General features: G+C 39.5%; 1 protein-coding gene across 1 annotated transcript in view; it reads left to right on the forward strand.

The window, feature by feature from the left end:
• CEP89 (centrosomal protein 89) overlaps positions 1–18,174 on the forward strand; it is a 51,754-nt gene that overhangs the window by 2,818 nt on the left and 30,762 nt on the right. The window contains exons 3-14 of the mRNA XM_083453454.1: positions 1,586–1,747; positions 2,617–2,815; positions 5,239–5,332; positions 6,298–6,326; positions 6,843–6,897; positions 8,519–8,728; positions 10,635–10,777; positions 11,249–11,299; positions 13,941–14,024; positions 14,952–15,059; positions 16,197–16,308; positions 16,961–17,141. Coding sequence (XP_083309580.1) covers positions 1,586–1,747; positions 2,617–2,815; positions 5,239–5,332; positions 6,298–6,326; positions 6,843–6,897; positions 8,519–8,728; positions 10,635–10,777; positions 11,249–11,299; positions 13,941–14,024; positions 14,952–15,059; positions 16,197–16,308; positions 16,961–17,141 — 1,428 coding nt within the window. The remainder of the gene's footprint in view (positions 1–1,585; positions 1,748–2,616; positions 2,816–5,238; positions 5,333–6,297; positions 6,327–6,842; positions 6,898–8,518; positions 8,729–10,634; positions 10,778–11,248; positions 11,300–13,940; positions 14,025–14,951; positions 15,060–16,196; positions 16,309–16,960; positions 17,142–18,174) is intronic.

Below are 18,174 nucleotides of genomic sequence, written 5' to 3' on the forward strand. Positions count from 1 at the left end.
TCTCTTGCTTGCAGCTATAACATAAACCTAATACATTCCATTAATATGTAGGGTTGCAGCTTTGAAGTCATTAACCATTTGAACATGTTAATTATAAATTAATTTTAAATTGGTAATGAGGATGGCTAAAAAAAAAATCTGATGAGTGAGAAAAAAGCAACGATCAGAACAGTCCAATTAGCAGCACAAATATATGACTTTTTTTAAAAAAAACTCTCCTTCCTTCCTTTGCAAGAACACTGGTGTGCTTGTATTGATCGCAGTGGAAATGGTTGAAGATCATTCCCCAATACTATAATAAAGACTGCAGCTTTGTTTTCTATTACATTAGAAGGGGTCAAACAACACCCCTCACTCATTGAAAGAATGTGTGAGGGGACTGTGCAGATTACAGTTGGATTAAGTGATTAAAAATAATCGACAAAGTGCTGCTGATCAATCAGGCCATCAATGGAGATACATATTCTCTCTCACACATGAGAAATACATGTGTGCATTTGCTAAAAACATAGAAAGTTTGCTTCTTGCTTTAGAAATATTGTTTTACATGCAAATTTAATTGATAAATTGTGGGACTAAGTTAAAATTTCTTAATCACGTTGCAGCCCTATATAAAATTACATTTAACATCAGTGTTTGCAAGAGATCACTTACAAAGATTATTATTGTTTATCTGACACATAAGAGTAATGAAATGCTTCTGTTTTTTAAATTATTTTAGCCCAGAAAAATGGACTAATGTAAAATACAATCCTTTAAAAACATTATTAACCTTTTGTTTTGACTTTTAAAAGAATCACTGTTTCTTCATTTTGCTTTCTGATTATTTTTTTATCTCACCTTTCTTCCTCCCTTTTTTACCTTTTCAAAATCACGCTCACAACACAGCAGCATCTTCTGGCAAATTTATACAATCAGGGCTGAAAGTAAGTCCTGTTGAGTTCAGTAAGACTTATTTCTGAGTAGGCATGTAGGAGAATCAAGTGGTGGTGGAGCTGTTCTTGGACTGTAATCCTTCAGACACAGGTTTCATGCTTGAATGTTCTTCAACATAAAAAAGCAATCCTTTCATTCACAAAGAAAATTGTGAGCCAGTATTCAGATACACAGCATCCTGCCTGCAGGGTGAAGTGGTACAGTCCAGAAAAGGCTTAAGAGGTTCCTTTTGTTCACATTTTGATCTTCAAGGTAAGGAAAGAAGGGAAAAAAAGGTGAGGAGATGGCCTGATCCTGTGATTTAGTGCCACACAGATGCACAAGCATAGCTTGCTGAAAAAACCAGCCAGTATGTGCAAGGCTCCTTTCTTCCCATAGTTGATAAGAGGGAAGCACGTGATATTACCTTGAAGACTTAATTCGGTCCACATCTGATTGCAAAATAGGGCTTTACATTTTAAGCTCCTAATAATTCAAGGTATGTTACCAAAAATGGAAAGGAAAGGTGGCAGTTTGCCCACTCCACCATCTTTATTTTGCAGCTTCTGTTGCTTATACGCAATAACATTTAGGTTATTCCTGTCAGAAAGAGATAAAATGTTCTAAGCCATTGTAAACGATTCAATATGTATTTATTTTTATTTTCCAGATCCGCTCTGGCCGCAGCTATTCTTGTGACAACCCTAACTGGACGGACCATTGCCATCCCTCAGCCACGTCAACGATCTCTTTCTGAGAGTGATGCCAGTTACTTGCAAGATCAAGAAAATTATATTGAGCCATATGCCACAGTCACTGAGCTGCGAATGCGGTAGGATATAATGCATGTATTGATGAGAACTGTTGGAAAAGTTGTAATAGAACTTTTATTTCCTCTGGTTAAAGAGTCCAAGATTTTATAGTCCACTGCAGACATACCATATTTTTCGCCCTATAGGATGCACCGGCCCATAGGATGCACCTAGGTTTTTTGGGGGGAAATAAAGGGAATTTTTTTTATCCCCCCCCCCCAACCGCGGATATCTGCCCGAAGCGCGGGGTGCTCTGCTTCAGCGTGCCCCGCGCTCCGGGCAAGCAGGCTGCTATCCGCAGCCTAGGGAGCCCCGCGGGAACTCCCGCGGGCTCCCCAGGCTTGCTGATAGCTTCCTGAAGCCTGGAGAGCGAGAGGGTTCGGTGCGCACCGACCCCTCTCACTCTCCACGCTTCAGCGAAAGCCTGCATTCGCCCCATAGGACGCACACAGATTTCCCCTTCATTTTTGGAGGGGGAAAAGTGTGTCCTATAGGACGAAAAACACGGTAATAAGAAACATGAATGTGCCTGTGAGTGTTGGATTATCACCCTCTCCTCTATCTCGCTTGCTTTCCGAGGAAGAAAATAGAAAGCATCTGTTTTCCATTTGTGATTTGTTTAAGCTATGGTTTGAGAACAAGCTAGGATCTGAAACCATAGTTTAAACAAATGAGTTTGTTTACAGTTGGGACATCTTATGGAATTGTGGGTAATTGAAAATCCAAATCAGATGCTTTTGATCTTCAGGACATGAGAAGAAGGGTTTGGAAATCACACATACCCAGGACTCATGAAATCATAGAATTGTAGAGTAGGAAGGGACCCCAAGGGTTTGGAGACTTGAGAGGGTATGTGACTCATATCCCTTAATGCATTTTCTGCCTGCAGTCACAACTGGAAGAGCACTGGTGATGACAGGAGCATTGGGCAGTCTTTGGAAATATCAGGCAGTTGTTGTGAGGATGAGGACATGGATACATACGCTTCAGACACAGAAAAGGAACCAGATCCAAACTATCAGGTTATTGATAAAAAAATAAACATTAGCAGCGACTCTGGCTATGCTATTCCACACAAAATTAAACAGGTAAGCACTGGAGTGTCTGCTTCTGCCAGCTTTCTGAATACAGTTGTAAAAATAATAAATTCTTTTAATCACATTTGCAAATGTTATGTTGTTATCAGTTCCTTTATTGTTATATGTATAATTGACAGAGATGCCATTTTCCTTTGCACTGTATTTGTTTCCTGAGCCCAGCTGTTTATCTTTCACTTAAAGCTAGACAGTTTCCAATTGTTGGTACCAACTTGTTGGTAATTAAAAATGGTATTGTGGCTGAAGCAGCCCTTTGTATGGATGCCTGGAGCTATTCCTTCATCAAATAGTTCCCAAATGATCTTGGGAGGATAAGTGTAATGGAGTTTTTAGCAGCAGAATTTATGAGCAGACTGTGCATCATACTTGGTATTCAAACTCCAGGAAGCTGTTCACTTTTGCAGCCAGACCGGTTGAAATATCTGCTCAGCACTCATTGTTTTACTTGGTTGTAAAAGCTATTTTTGAAACTAGTCCGGCAAGACCATTTCTACAAAATAATGAAAGCTGTGATGCCACAGTAAGGAGACAGGCGCTATGGTTCATAAAACAATATCAATAAAAGTCTCTGCCTCAGATTCCCATTGATTTTCCCCTCCTTTGTGGTGTCAGTTTGTATTGCTTGCATCTGAGGGAGCAAACCGTTTAACAGTCTATTGTTCCAGCAGGTTAGAGTGTTGTACCAAATGAAATTAAAAATTTAATGGATGGAAAAGCATTGGAGTGGAAAGAAAAAAGGGTGGGGAGGGGGAACTTTCAAGAAAACAGTGTTTGTGTAAAGAGGCAGAAAATGTCCTTAGGTGAGGCAGAGAAAAGCAGAAAGGCCAACAGTTTTGAAATCTTTCACTGCACATTAGTCCCCCAGCAATAAATAAGAAGACTTTGAGATAAAGTTCAGGATTACACAGTAAAGGATGAGTGACATGTTCAGAAAAACATTGTGACTCAACCCTTCTGACTCTCTCCCACTTCAAAGTGCAGGTGGCAACTAGATGCTTCCCTGAATGCAGAAAGCTAACAGGGCAGAGCAGAAGGTTCTAGGATGGCCTTATCTCTGACAGGGTGGCTCCCTATGCACATAGAGATTTTGATATGAAGTAGTGTCCCCCGCCCTGCATTCTGAAGTGATATGATTCGGCTCAGCAAGGCTGGGTCTCATACTGTTTCCTGCTACAATTTCCCATGCTTTATTTATATGAAATGGATAAGTGCTTCCTTTGGCCTGGGTCAGTGGATTAATCAGATTAACTAAAAAGGGTCACCTAGTTAAAATGAGCAGCATACTGACACATATTTTTGTGACAAGTACTTGTTAAGAACTGCAGGTGGCATCTTAGGAGAGGCTTTCCTCCTTTTTCTTGGGGAAGGCAGTGGGACTTGTCAAATGAGGCCCGCTGTGGAACATGATTTCAACAGCAGTTGCCCTGCATCTCCCTGGATTGCATTTCAGGTGACAAACAGGTTCTCCTTCATTAGTGAGGCACATGTGTTTTGACAGTCGGGGGTTCTGCACAAGGGGCAGAAACCAGATTAGTGGAGATTAGCCAGAGTCGAGATTAGGTTTCATTGATACTAGGTACAGCTTCCCATTTATCAGAAAACATGCTGTGAGAAAGATTATTTTTAGGCAGATAGGTTTAGACAAAGTACCATTTCTTCAAAATGATTAGCGTATCTGCAAGTTTACATAGATTACATCAGTTAGTAAAAATAAACAACTCGGATTGCTTTAACCACATGGCATACTTAATACGGTCTTGGTGTCTGTTTTGTCCTAACATGAGCAAGAGACAGAAGCCATGCAGCCTGTGTGCAACTTTGCCGGTGGCATTACTTATTAAAAAGAGCCCTCCCATGACTTTTATATGCTCTGACTGTGCCATAGGCAAAAATAACCCCATAACACTAGCTGAAAAAAATATGAATAACTTCTTTGCAGACCTAAACTGCAAGTCCTCCCTCCCAGCTGCTTGAAGCCTCAAACTTTGGAAAGCAGTGGTAACTTTGAAAATTTATTGTGTGCAGTTGTAAAATGCATACACAATTTTTGCATACTTGCAAGTAACATGAATCTCCCCTTCTACTGAGGCATTTCCCTCTTCGATCTTCTTATAGGCAATTTTCTTGTAGAGAAAGGATATTCAACTGTAGACTTTGCAACATCAAAGCCTTATTACCTGTCAGCTGCTCCCAGAGGACTGGATAAAATCTGGCTGCAGGCTTCTTCTAGTCAATAGGTCAGGGGTCCTCACTTCACTAGGGAAAGCATCCTGGTCCTTCTAGATGGTGGTAGTTTCAGGCAATGCTAGACTGTCCCCATGTGAGTGAAAAAGAAAAGTAGCTGGTGAGGGTTGATAGTAATTTCAGTGAGTAGACTGTGGATTTATTAATTGTATTGCAATATTTTTACTTAGGCAAATCCCCCAGTATCTTCTAGTGTTGATGGTGAAGATGATTCTTTTCTCTGTGAACCTACTTGCCTCATTCGTCCAAATGTTCAGGTGGAAGGTAATGTCACTTTTCTGCTTTGAGATGAAATGATGGGAAACATAACTTCAAAAAATCATTATCATGGTAGTTCATGTTCCAAAAGCATTACTGAACAAGTGCGACTTGCATCAAAATACTGTAGCATTTCCCCACATGTATGAGGAGTGGGCTTCTTCAGGGCACCATCCAACTCAGAAGAGGAGCCTTGTATTGTTCAGGGCTCTGGTTGGATGGAATGAAGAGAGTTTCAGGAGCCAGAAAGGGATAAAGGACACCTTAAATATTCTCCCTCTGCCTTGCTCCCAGGTTTCTCTTACTGTGCTTTATAACTCTAATGGGCTACTAACCCCAAACCTGCACATTTTGTAGCTCTGTAATGGCAACACACCCACCGCAGGACAAAAACAGGGAAATCCAGTGCTGTTTCCTTTCCGCTTCTTCTGAAACATCCCTGCATATGAAGGGACTTTTTAAATCCCAGGGGTCATCTCCTGAACTCTAAGACCATCTCACCTCCAGGATCCTTACTGTAAGCCATAAGGTCAATTCCCTCTCTTCCTCTGCACTCCATTTTCCTCCTCCTGCAATAGATTCTCTCTCATTCCATATTTTGGCTGCTTTCAACTCTTACTTTGATACCTCAGTATCCAAGGGGCATAACCATATTACACCATGAATTGCCTCTTCTCCAGCCCTTCTGAAAATAGAAGTGGAGCCCTTGTTTGGTTTCTAACTTGACAAGTAGAATGATGGATGAGGCATACAAAAGGTCTCACATCTCTCAGCCAAACGGTAATATGATGAAAAAGGATGGTTTTACTTCTGTAACCCCAGAAAAAAGTTAATAAAAACGGTTTAGAAAAGAGGGAAATGGTAGAATCTTGTGATTCAGTGATGAGAATTTTTAAAAATCTGATCAACTGTAGTTCTCCTTTTCTGTTTTGAACTTCTTCATATTTATTACCTTCTGTCTTGTATTACAGAAATTGAACCCTCTGGAGTGAGTTTTCAGGTAGGATTCATATCAAGATGCTTAAGTGCATTTAAGGATCTTGCTGCCTTGTCTATTTTCGTCCTAACTTCTTCCAGGAAGCTTGGGGCAGCATACCTGGCTCTACCTCCCTCACAACCACACTGCAGTTTAGGTCAGCCTGGGGGTTGGTCACTGGCAAGTGGATATTTGAATCTGGGCATTTGCAGTCCTACCCTGACAATATGGATGCAACTAACTTTGGCAGGAAATATCCAGAAAGTGACAAAGAATGATAAGTTTAAAGAAGGTTTAAAGAATAACTCTTGCATAGCAATTTACAAGCCAAGGTTATCTTTCTTCTTTCCAAATGCTGTCTATTACTTGTAATTTTCTTCCACTGCTCTTTAATAAAATTGAAATTGTAACTGCAGGAAATTGGTTTTTAAATGTTTAGTCTATTTTCTATTCTTTCTGCAGTCCTTGCGGTTTTTATTAAAAAAAGAATAGAAGGGTTCTAACAAGAAATGAGATCAAATTATTTTGTTTCCCTGCTAGGTAGAAAAAAGCATAACTGAAAATACACTGAATGAAAAGCCTCCACTGACTCCAGGTATTTAACTCTGGTTTGTTGTTGTTTTAGGTTGGTATAAATGGGTTGTGTTGGATTCTCTATAAGCTGTGAGGAGGAGTTTGAAGCTTTTGCTGCTGTCTTAGATTAACTGCAGCTTTTCTATCACTTCATCCCAGACAAACCATAGTTTATGAAGCTCGCTTGTTTTCACTAACTGGTTAAGATTAACCATTATTTGTCTGGGTTAGGACATAATGCTAAAACTGTGGTTAATCTGAAGAGGAAGCTTCCGAGTTCCTCATGGCTGTGCCATGAAAGTGGGGGAGATTGTGTGCCAAAGGCAATTTCTGGCTTATCCTTCTAACACTAAACCATTAATATTATGTTCAAACTTCTACTATATATTTCCATAGCAAAGGATAACACCTTGCTTCATGTGAAATTCTCATGTCTTATTTTCCAGCAGGAATTATGATAGTTCTAAATTTAGAAAAAAATTAATTTTTCTTTCATGGCATGTTTTCTGATAACTGAAGAGCTTGATTTTATAGAAAGCAAATCTCCACTTTGGGCTTTTCCTGCTGACAAAAACCTCTGATTCTTCATGCCAACCCACTGTGTAATATCCCATCAAATTATAGTGGTACCTCAGGTTACATACGCTTCAGGTTACAAACTCCGCTAACCCAGAAATAGTGCTTCAGGTTAAGAACTTTGCTTCAGGATGAGAACAGAAATAGTGCTCCGGCGGCAGCATGAGGCCCCATTAGCTAAAGTGGTTCTTCAGGTTAAGAACAGTTTCAGGTTAAGAACGGACCTCCAGAACAAATTAAGTACTTAACCCGAGGTACCACTGTACAGGGTATGCTTTGGTGGGATGGGGGGAAGTAGTAGTTCTGCAGAAGGGCCAACCTCTTTGTGACTTTAAAATATCAGAGGAGGTGCAGGATTGTGGCTGACTTAAGATTTTTTTTAAGTTAATTTAATAAACATGCCTTTTCCCTTGGAAAACAATTCTACAATTAATATTTTGTTAGCCTTCAGTTCACTGGACTAAAGGTTTCAAAAATATTAATGTACTTTCTTACGTTTGTGCTTTACTTTTGAAACATATACCTGCCCAAACTTAGAATCACCTTCAGACTTCCTTTTCTTTTTTGGGATCTCCACTGATGAGGGTAAGGCAGATGACTACTAAGAGGAGGGTTTTTTCAGAGCTGATGCTTCAGTTGTAGAATGCCCTCAACTGTCACCTTTGTTGTGGTGTTTTAGGCTTTCCAGTTTCAAAAACATGCTTGAGTGCTTCTTAGACCTTAGTCTCTACTAGTTTGTTCCGATGTTGTTTTCACTGGTGTCTGGTTTTATGTTCAAGTTGTATAGTTTATTGGAGTGTTTTATTTTTAAATTACACTGTTCAGAGTAAACACAGCTACCTATTTGGGATATTTTTCTCCTGCATTCGTAAGCAAAATGGAAGCTGAAATGTTTAGGATAATAATGATCTGGGGAGATCTTTAATTTGTAAATCAGCATTCACTTTGAAATGAATGGCTCTTATTTCCATGGTGCCTCCTTCTGTATAAATGAGTTTAGGACTGCAGCCTGTGCTTGAGTGGCTTAGGTTTTTTGTGTGACTAATGAGTATTCTTTTCCATTTAAGTCTGCAGAATGCAGGGACCGATGGCCCTCCCTAGAGAAAAGTTCCAGAAACTGAAAGAAGAAAATTGGCATTTGAACAATGCAAATAAGGCCCTGCTTTCTGAACTTGAGGCAACAAAGCAGCAAATGAAGAAGCTCCAGTTAGAAATTAAGAAACTAGAAAAAGAAAATAGAAGATTTAAAGAAACTGCACCAAATTCACGCAGTGAAGGTAGGAGTGACTTTGTTGTTTGTATGTGTTTAGGAGAATAATACTGTACTTCTCATTTTTCATCTCCTGGAATAGTCTTGAACTATTCCCTCTGCATTTGTTGTTATTTAATATATCCCAACACAAAATTGAAATAACGTTTGAAGGCTGACAACATATAATTTACTTGATTTTCAGATAGTATATTATTTAAGTAATTATTGAAGTTTAAAATGAGGTATATGATATCACAGTATCAAAGTACAGTGGTACCTTGGTTGTCAAACTTAATCCATTCCGGGAGTCCGTTCGACTCCTGGAACTGTTCGAAAACCAAGGCGTGGCTTCCGATTGACTGCAGGAGCTTCTTGCACTCAATTGGAAGCTGTGGAAGCTGCGCCGGATGTTCAGCTTCCAAAGAACATTCGAAAACAGGAACACTTACTTCTGGGTTTTTGGTGTTCGGGAGCCAAAATGTACAACTACCAAGGTGTTCGAGAACTAAGGTACAACTATATTGGAGAAAGCATTTAATCCTCAGTCATGTAAAAATGTCAAGTTAAGTATTGACTACTTGAATGCACATGTTACAAAAGTATAAGCTAGCAGGCTTTTTTTATCTAGGGATCCATAACCTGATTAACGGGAAAGTTATAAAATTTGTCCTAAAGTGTCTAGTCCCACACATGTATATTCAGCTGTACACATGTATATTATATATACATTCAAGATTTCGAGCATAGGCTGGAAGGGCCTTGTTCTTGCCTTGTGGAATTTAACCACCAGGCAGCTCCTCTGTTCTTTCTGGCTTCACAGTGCATGCTGAACTTCTCATGTGCCTGCTGTAGGTGGGTGGGGTGGACTTTCTTTTCATCCCGCAGCAACAGCCCTCAGCTGGATCCCTTCCCTGTAGATTTTGCTGAAAGTGTTCTTGATATTCAGATGCACACAGATCTGACCTGTGAAGCAAGTCTTTGCAGGACAGGACCCTTGGAAGCATATGATGAAAGATCAAGGAAGTTTATTTGGGTTGGCAGTGATCCTATTCTATGCTAAAGAAAGATATGAAGGAAACATCCTTGTAAAAATAGAAACATAGCCATCAGGTGGTATTTATAATGGATGGCTTTGTACTGTGTTCCATTTGCTTCTGATGTTTAGAACAACAAGCCCACAACTTAGGTTCTGGAGGTTGCACCTAAAGACAGAATTGTGTATTGTCAAAATCCATTGGGTTCAGTGGTGGGTGGGATTAACAAAGTCATTTCCCCTAGAAACTTGCTCCCTTTTCACCCCCCTTTTATTTTATTTTTTTGGACACATTTAAAGCTGAATGTGCACAAGTTAATAGCATGTAAGTATGTATTTATATTGCAGAAATGTTAATTTGAAAGGTTGTTTTTAAAAAACAATCAAAACATAGTGTTTTAAAGGTGTTTGTGTGTGTTTCTCTTAAATTTATTAGGCTTGTAGGAGTCTGCATCAAACATAGCAAACTGCATTATACTAAAAAAGGCTCCTAGGCCATCTCACGAAACTTTGTCCACTCTCACTGGCAGAGGGTCTCCAAGGTCTTGAATAGAGGTCTTGGCTTCCACATCAAATCCACAATTGATCTGGGGAATGTCTGCAGTCAAAGTATGCTTTATAATTACATAATCTTGTGCAATTATAACACCTTTAGAAGCTATAGCATCCAGAATTCCTATTTCATTTAGGAGATGTTTGCAGTGCTTTTTTTCTAGAAAAATAGGTGCCGGTACTCACCAGGAAGTTGTTACAGTAAGTGCTACAGTTTTTAACAACAACAAAAAGAGGTGTTGGTAATGTGTACCCTCTGAAAAAAAAGCACTGGATGTTTGGATAATCAGCAAGATTTTCTATAATTGCAATGCACTTTAATGTTTTACAATTTTCTGTTATGCAGAGGAACTTGCAGAATTGATTTTATTAAGACAACAGGCCCAGGAACTGGTGGATGAAAATGACAGTCTGAAAATGACTGTTCACCGTCTAAATGCAGAATTGAGTCGCTACCAGGCTAAATACAGACCAATTTCACCAAATGAGGTAATGTTTTCTATTAAGCTTCTTAGGAAGAAAAGAATAGCACTGTTCTAACATTGGTGAGTGAGAGCTTTTCCTCATTTGTTACAGTTGCAAAATAAGCATCTTTACCAGCGAGTGTCCCAGTTGTGCTAAACCATAGTATAGCATGAGGAGAATTAGCCTAGGTGGGACTTGCACTTGTGCACTTCCTGCTTCTGAGTACAACGTGAGGTGAAGTTCAGAACTTTTCACTTCCATATTTGATTAACCATAATTTGCCATGTCAGTGCAACTTGACAAAGTGGCTTGTTGCAACTATTGGTGTTTTTTTTTAACAAGTAAATGTCAAACTGTCTTGGAAGCACCATGTTCAATTTTTGCATCCAGTTTGCAGGATGAACAAAAATAAATATTTTTCTTTTAAAAAAACCTTTGATACAAAATGTTACAGATCCGAATATTAATGTGTAACTTACGTTTTTCTTATTTTAGAGTCTAAAAATTGGAAGCCTGCCAATGAAAAAACCAATACCTCCATGGCTGGTATGTAGCAAACCACTATTTCTTAGTTTCAGTAGTTTAGTGCTAGATACTTCAAAAGTGTGTAGAACAATTTTATTTCTTGTTTCCTTGGTGACATGAGAACAATCTATAGTTGTAATATGACTGCAGTTCCCAGACACCTTATTTCACTTTTATGTTCCATTGAATAAAAACTGATGGTACTCAGTGAGTTAGAATAAGTCTAGTCATGTCTACTTAGAAGTAAGCCTGTTGAATTCATGAGGACTTACTTCCAGGAAAGTGGGATTAGGATGGCACCTTATTTTATTCTTTTTTATTTTATTTGATTCTTTTAAAATAGAGATGATAAAAACAGCACAGCACTATTAAAAACCTTTTCCTTAAAAAAACAGCAACCCCAGTCTGTTCCCAAAGGCCTGGAATAAGACAGTCTTCATTTCTTTTTCCAGTTGAGACTGGGGTGCGGGGAGCTGGATTGAAGTAGTTGGCCTGGTTGCTTAATTATTTTCATCCTGCTTCTGCCTGCAAGAATCCTAGCTCAGTTGCTATGTGCCAGGATCATGTTGTAATCCTGTGAAAGTATCTGCACAGGGGCCTCGGAGTGATCCGCTATCATAGGCTATAACAGCTGACAGCCTTCCCTGGAAACAATATAAAATTAAATGATCTGATCTCCCCTCTCCTTTTACCCACAGTGGAGGGGAGTGTCCTCCTAGGAGTTGCTCCTACCACCCCCTCCATTAGGCAGGCTTTGCAAAAGAGCCTTGTGTGCTTCTCGCTATGAGGCCAGGAGGCCTGCCCACTTCTGTTTATGCTTTGCTCCAAGGATCCAGGCTGTGGTGAAGCTTTGGAGCAGGCTGGCTTCCCCACCATCCCTGGATTAGGTAGAGTCGAAAGGGAGCTGAAAGATATTTGTTTTTTATTGCAAAGAAGAAGCTGTGTTCGGATTGCCCCCCTCCATACTTTTTAACTAGTTCTGGCCCTGTGCCTTAGTAGCAGCCCTACACACATACATTTAGCAGCTGAAAGCTTTCCCCCAACCTCTCTCCATGCCATTATTATTATTATTATTATTATTATTATTATTATTATTACTATTATTATTACTATTATTTAGCTGTTACAGTTTTGTGGCTTTGACACACACTGTTGCAGGCATAACCAATGTTAAATGGATTTCTAGCCTGCTTCTCAGGGTGCATACCCTTCCCAATAAAATAAAATGCTAAAATTCAAGATTTAAATTAACAGTAAAAGCAGTTAACAGAAGTGTGGTTCTTCAATATAATAACAAGAAAATAATTCAGATGCAGATCAGATTTAAGAAGAGTTTTCCTGAAGGCCAAGCAAAAGGGGGCCATACAAATTTCTTTGGAGAGGGCATTCCAGAGATATGGTAAAAAGAAATGTGTTTTCCTATGAAACTGTTTACATGGGCTGGAGTAGAGGGTGCCTGAATTTTTTTCTATGCAGACGTGATCATATGTGTAGGAGGGTTTCCATGTGTAACATGGCCCTAAGCCAACATGTTGTCTCTCAGCAACCACAGGCTGTCACTCATAAAGCTCTCTGTTCCTTGTCCTTCTGAGCACTGCAAAGTGCAACCCAAGACTGCAGCCATCTGCCACTCTCATTTTCCCTCAAAGCACCAGCAAATCATAGGCAACCTCCAAGTCCTTAGGGGTATTTAATGACTGGATGGTAGTTTTGGTGTCATCCTGTGTAAAAATCATGAAGAACCAGGGTTTTGTGCCTTGGTGGCAGAATATTTCTGCATCTGCTGTGGCTTTTAGTGTGCACTCTATAGATATCAGTATAAGCTGTAACTTGGCAGTTGTTTAGGGCAGGCATGTCCAAATCCCAAGAGACTGCGATCTACTCCCACTATAAAAAAACTGGCAGTGATCTACCCATTGGATTGATCAAAGTTGTTGAGCTTCTTTATTGGAGGGGGGGGATCGATCAGGAGCACGCGATTGACCAGTTGGACATGCCTGGTTTAGGGGAATACTGTGGAAAAATAATGAGAATTTATGCAATCCATTATGGGGAAATTGTTTAACCACTGTGTGCAAATGGCTGAAAAAAGTACATTAAAAAGGAGGCAGGGAGATACAATCTGTGTGCAAAAATGTGACAGAATTATTGAACTTAAAAGATTCACTATTTCAGACAGTAATTATGTTCTGCAGGGATATTTATGTAAATACTACTGATAATTGAATTTTAAAAGTTTGTGGCCATAACTTGCTTTGCTTTGTGGTGGCTTGTTTTAAAATAGCATTCTAAATGAATTTCTTAGCAAGGTCTTTAACAAGCAAACAGATGGATGCTTCAGTACTTTGTGTAACTGGCAACGGGTGACCATTTCACCTCTGTTTATTTGCAGCTAGCCTTTTCCAGCTGACGCAAAATTATTTTCCACCCCCTCTCTACTTCCTCCTGTTATTATCTGCTTATTATTTAGCCTTTAGTTAATGTAGTATTGGGGGCAGCGGGGGGAGAGAGAGATTGTTAACCTTTTCTTCTGTCTATCTTGATTTACCCACTGGATTTACCCAGGCAGTAGCTGATCAAAGAGTCATTACATGGATATTTTTGAATTATATAGTTTTGAGATGCATGTGAGTGAATTGAAATGACATTTCTTTCCCTTTAGCTGGATATGAAATATTTATCTCCCCTTCTATTGGCATATGAAGACAGAATGAAGGAAAAGGAAGACCTGATTCTTGCGCATGAGGCAAGCTGGCAAATTAATTTCTTTACAGATTGTTTAAGCTGTATAGAATATCAAGAAAAATATGCTTCTATAATGCTGTGCATGTCATTTAACTGTAAAGAGTACTCAGCAATACTTTGGAATATACACCCTCAGGGTACATAGTGGAATCTCCCTTCTAGTAAGACTCCCTGTCCTCTATCTCCTTAGACTCCATAGGTTGCCCACATAGCAGACCTTGTGCCCACAAGCAGAAGATGGGGACGTAAACATGTGCCTGGACTGAATCGCTTCAGCCTGCAGATGGGAGCTCACATCCCATGATGGAATGCTTTCTGCTGAAGCAATACAAAGCTATAATGTCACAAAAAAAGACTAGGCGAGAACCCTTCTCCTAGACAATCTGCTATTTATGTGGAAGGAAGTTTGTTTTCTCTGGTGGAGCATTATATCGTATGAGCTTCCACAGGTTTACACATCACTTGCTGTTTGGGAGCACTAGACCTTAGTAAGTTGAGCCTTTGATATATGGGGCCTGTTCCATAACCTCTGCTAAAGGCCTCTTCACTTGTTACATTTTAGGTGTATTATATTTTAGGTGTACACCTGAGGTTTCTCAAATGTACATTTAAAAATGTCAATGTGCCAGTCAAGTTTATGCCCATCTGAAAGTTGGGATTGTTTGTAGGTTACTGGCAGGCATACTGACTGGGAAACACACATTTGTGACTGTAAAATGTAGATGTTTCTTAAGTCAGAGCAACTGGTGTGAATTCGTATCTCTACAAATCCCTACCATGAGTATTTTGATCAGCTGTTTGATAACTTGCATGAACAAATAATAGATAATTAGCACGTGCAAATATTATTGAGAGGGAAAACGTGAAATAACATGAAGGTAAAACAGGTCGTGAATATTTTGTATGTTCTTTACTGCTCCTCTTTCAGGAGGACATGAAGATCTTTAAAGAACGAGTTGAAGAGGTAGTGAAGGAAAATGAACAGTTACACCAGCAACTAAGTAAAAATAGTACTGTGACCACCAAAGAATGGCAAGTGTGTTGTCTCTGAAACTATTGTGTTGTTCTTTTGTAAAAAAAAAATACTTATGATAGGCTTGAATTATAGTAAAAAAAAAATACTTATCATAAACTTGTTGTGGAAGAGAAGATTATTGGTTTGTTTTTGTTCTTATTTTTATTATGTATTTTGTGTTCATTTTAATCTGTTCTCCGTACTTTATAGGTTTTTTTGCTATGTTGGTCCTTTCCTCTTTCATACATCATTTTATGCATTATTTTTCTTAGAGCATTTTATGCATTATTTTATTCTGCTTCACTTTTTGCTTGTTTTTCTTGACAAGGCAGCTTGTTTGATGTATAACAGTTTTAGCTACTAGGTGGATGCGGGTGGCGCTGTGGGTTAAACCACAGAGCCTAGGATTTGCCGATCAGAAGGTCTGCAGTTCAAATGCCCGTGACGGGGTGAGCTCCCGTTGCTCGGTCCCTGCTCCTGCCAAACTAGCAGTTCGAAAGCACGTCAAAGTGCAAGTAGATAAATAGGTACCGCTCCGGCAAGAAAGTAAACGGTGTTTCTGTGCTCAGCTCTGGTTCGCCAGAAGCGGCTTAGTCATGCTGGCCACATGACCCGGAGGCTGTACACCGGCTCCCTCGGCCAATAAAGCGAGATGAGCGCCGCAACCCCAGAGTCGGTCACGGCTGGACCTAATGGTCAGGGCTCCCTTTACCTTTACCTATAGTAATATAATAGCAATATAATTATAAATTTTAAGCAAAATACACATTTTTTAAAAGATAACTTTCCATGTGTATTTTCATATAGTTTTTACAAGAAGAACACTATTATCTCTGAGTAGTTATCTCTCATCAATCCAATGCATGACATGTATATGTGTGTACTAACTCTATAGCAGAAGACAAACTTCATGAATATGAAACAGGAAGCTCCACACTTTACTCAGCAAACACAGTTGCTGGTGCTGGTGTTACACTGATGTTTCCCACAACAAACACAAAGTGAGAGTGATGTAGGCTCATTTTTGGATGTCTATGTAGGACATCCATAGGAAGCCCTGGCCTAACAGACCATGTGTGTTTATTTTTCTAGTTAATACAATTTTTGCAAAAGTTTGAATGGCATTTCACTTTCAAGTTGATCATTATTTACAGGCAGTGTCTGCAAAGCCAGGCCAAGCTAGTATTAGAAGAAAATACAGTATTGATGGAACAGCTTAAAATACAACAAGCAAAAGCAAAAGACAACCTCAGCCAACATGTCCAAGAAGGTAAAATACCTTGAGAACTGTTTTTGACTACTATGTTGATCCGAGATGTTTGCTTATTGAGAATGGGCAGAAGTGTAAGCTAGCATTAGCACCAAATAAAGCACTTCATAAGCCTTTTTAGAATGATAATGTTGCTAATCAGTAACTATCATAGAACCTGAGCTGGAGCATTTGTTACAGTCGGTAATATTACAATACTTAACTATTAATTACTTAACTTTTTATTGATTTTAGTCTCAGATGTGGTAAAATGATAGCTGGTCACTGGTCACAGCATCAGAGTACATTACATGGCATCAAACTTAGATTTGTATTAATTTACAGAGGATTGTCATTAACAATGTAAAAGGAATTTGGTCACAGGAACTAGCCCTTCAGAGAGTTATGTAGTCTGTTGGAGACTTTAGTGCTTCAGTGAGCTTTCCATTTGACACATCTTTCATATGCTTAACTAATCTCCATTGACATTCAGAACTTGTGAAAAGTACCATTTATAACTAATTATAATACTTCAGATTAACTCACTGAACCAAGCTGAGAAGGCTTCATGATGAACTAAAAATGTCAGAAGTGAATAACTGTATACACTCTGTTCTCATTTCCTAAGGCAGCTTCTGACTTTACCTCAAATGTTTTGTTTTCTCTTTTGAAGTTTCTAAATTAACAAAACAGCTGATGACTTTGGAAGCCAAGAGACAGAGCCAAGAAGAGGAGTTGAGCGAGTGTCAGAAGCAGCTGGAAGAACTGCGCTCCGCATACAAACAGCTGAAAGCCAGTGTGGGAGATCACATCACAATGGAGGAGCATGTGGCTTTGGTCAATAAATTCAAAAGGTAGGGAGTCTGATAAGTGCAAATATCAGAGGAAACACCTCTTGGAGGATTCCATGCATGGTTGTAGCTATTTATATTTACTTGCTTTTGCTTTTCCAATTTATTTGTGCCAGTTTTAAGTTTATTTGTAGTCAGTTGATACAACTTGAGGCACAATGTAATGAAGGTTGAAGTTAAAGACACTTTTTACTAGCTTCAGACTCTGATCAAACCTGGAAGAACTGGGTTAGCCTCAGCTATGGTGAACGTCCTTCAGCCTCAAGTCAGGAACATAGAGAGCTGCCTTTATACTGGGTAAGCTGGTCCATCTTGCCCAGTATTGTTTGCTGTACTTTGGCTAGCAGCTAATTTCCAAGGTTTCTTTCCCAGCCCCACCTGCCAATGTCTGGGGCTGATTCTGGAACCTTTTGTATCTAAAGAATGTGCTCTACTACTGCACTGGTGTGATGTCATATGGCATAGCTGCCACTGTGCCGTACACTGCAATTCCCCTGCCCACCTGCCACTGAACTGTGGTCCTTCCCCTTGTCAGGAAGGGTGAGCTCACCATGGGAAGGGAGGAGCATTGTAGTCCCTCCTGCTTTTTAAAAAAAGTCATTAGGAGAGTTGCCGTGTCACATCTACATTTGAAAATAGTGGTGCAAGCACATAATGCCACTAAGTTTTTTAGATCAATATGTCGTTCATCTTCCGTTTGCTTTAGAACAAGGCATTGGTGGAAATGCTGTCCAGTTGCAAGGAGAGGGGAGGAATTCATGTGTTGGTGTTATGTTTCCACATACTTTGCCTTTGGTCCCAATCCTAGTGTGTGGCCCACTGTAGCCACCATTTCATCTGTACTGTGACTCCTTTGCCCTGTATGCATTCACAATACTTTTAAAAATGAGCACACTACATGCTCATGTGATGCCCCCCTTAAGCATGAAGAAGTGGCCATGTTGGTATTGTGGTCAAGCAGCAGAAATTGCTGGGTGTATGTCTAAAATTACAGCACAAGCCTAGGCATCTATGTTTAGAAGTAAGTCCCATTGAG

Source organism: Podarcis tiliguerta, assembly GCF_965153285.1.
Source record: "Podarcis tiliguerta genome assembly, chromosome: 8".
NCBI classification, from domain to species: Eukaryota; Metazoa; Chordata; class Lepidosauria; order Squamata; family Lacertidae; genus Podarcis; species Podarcis tiliguerta.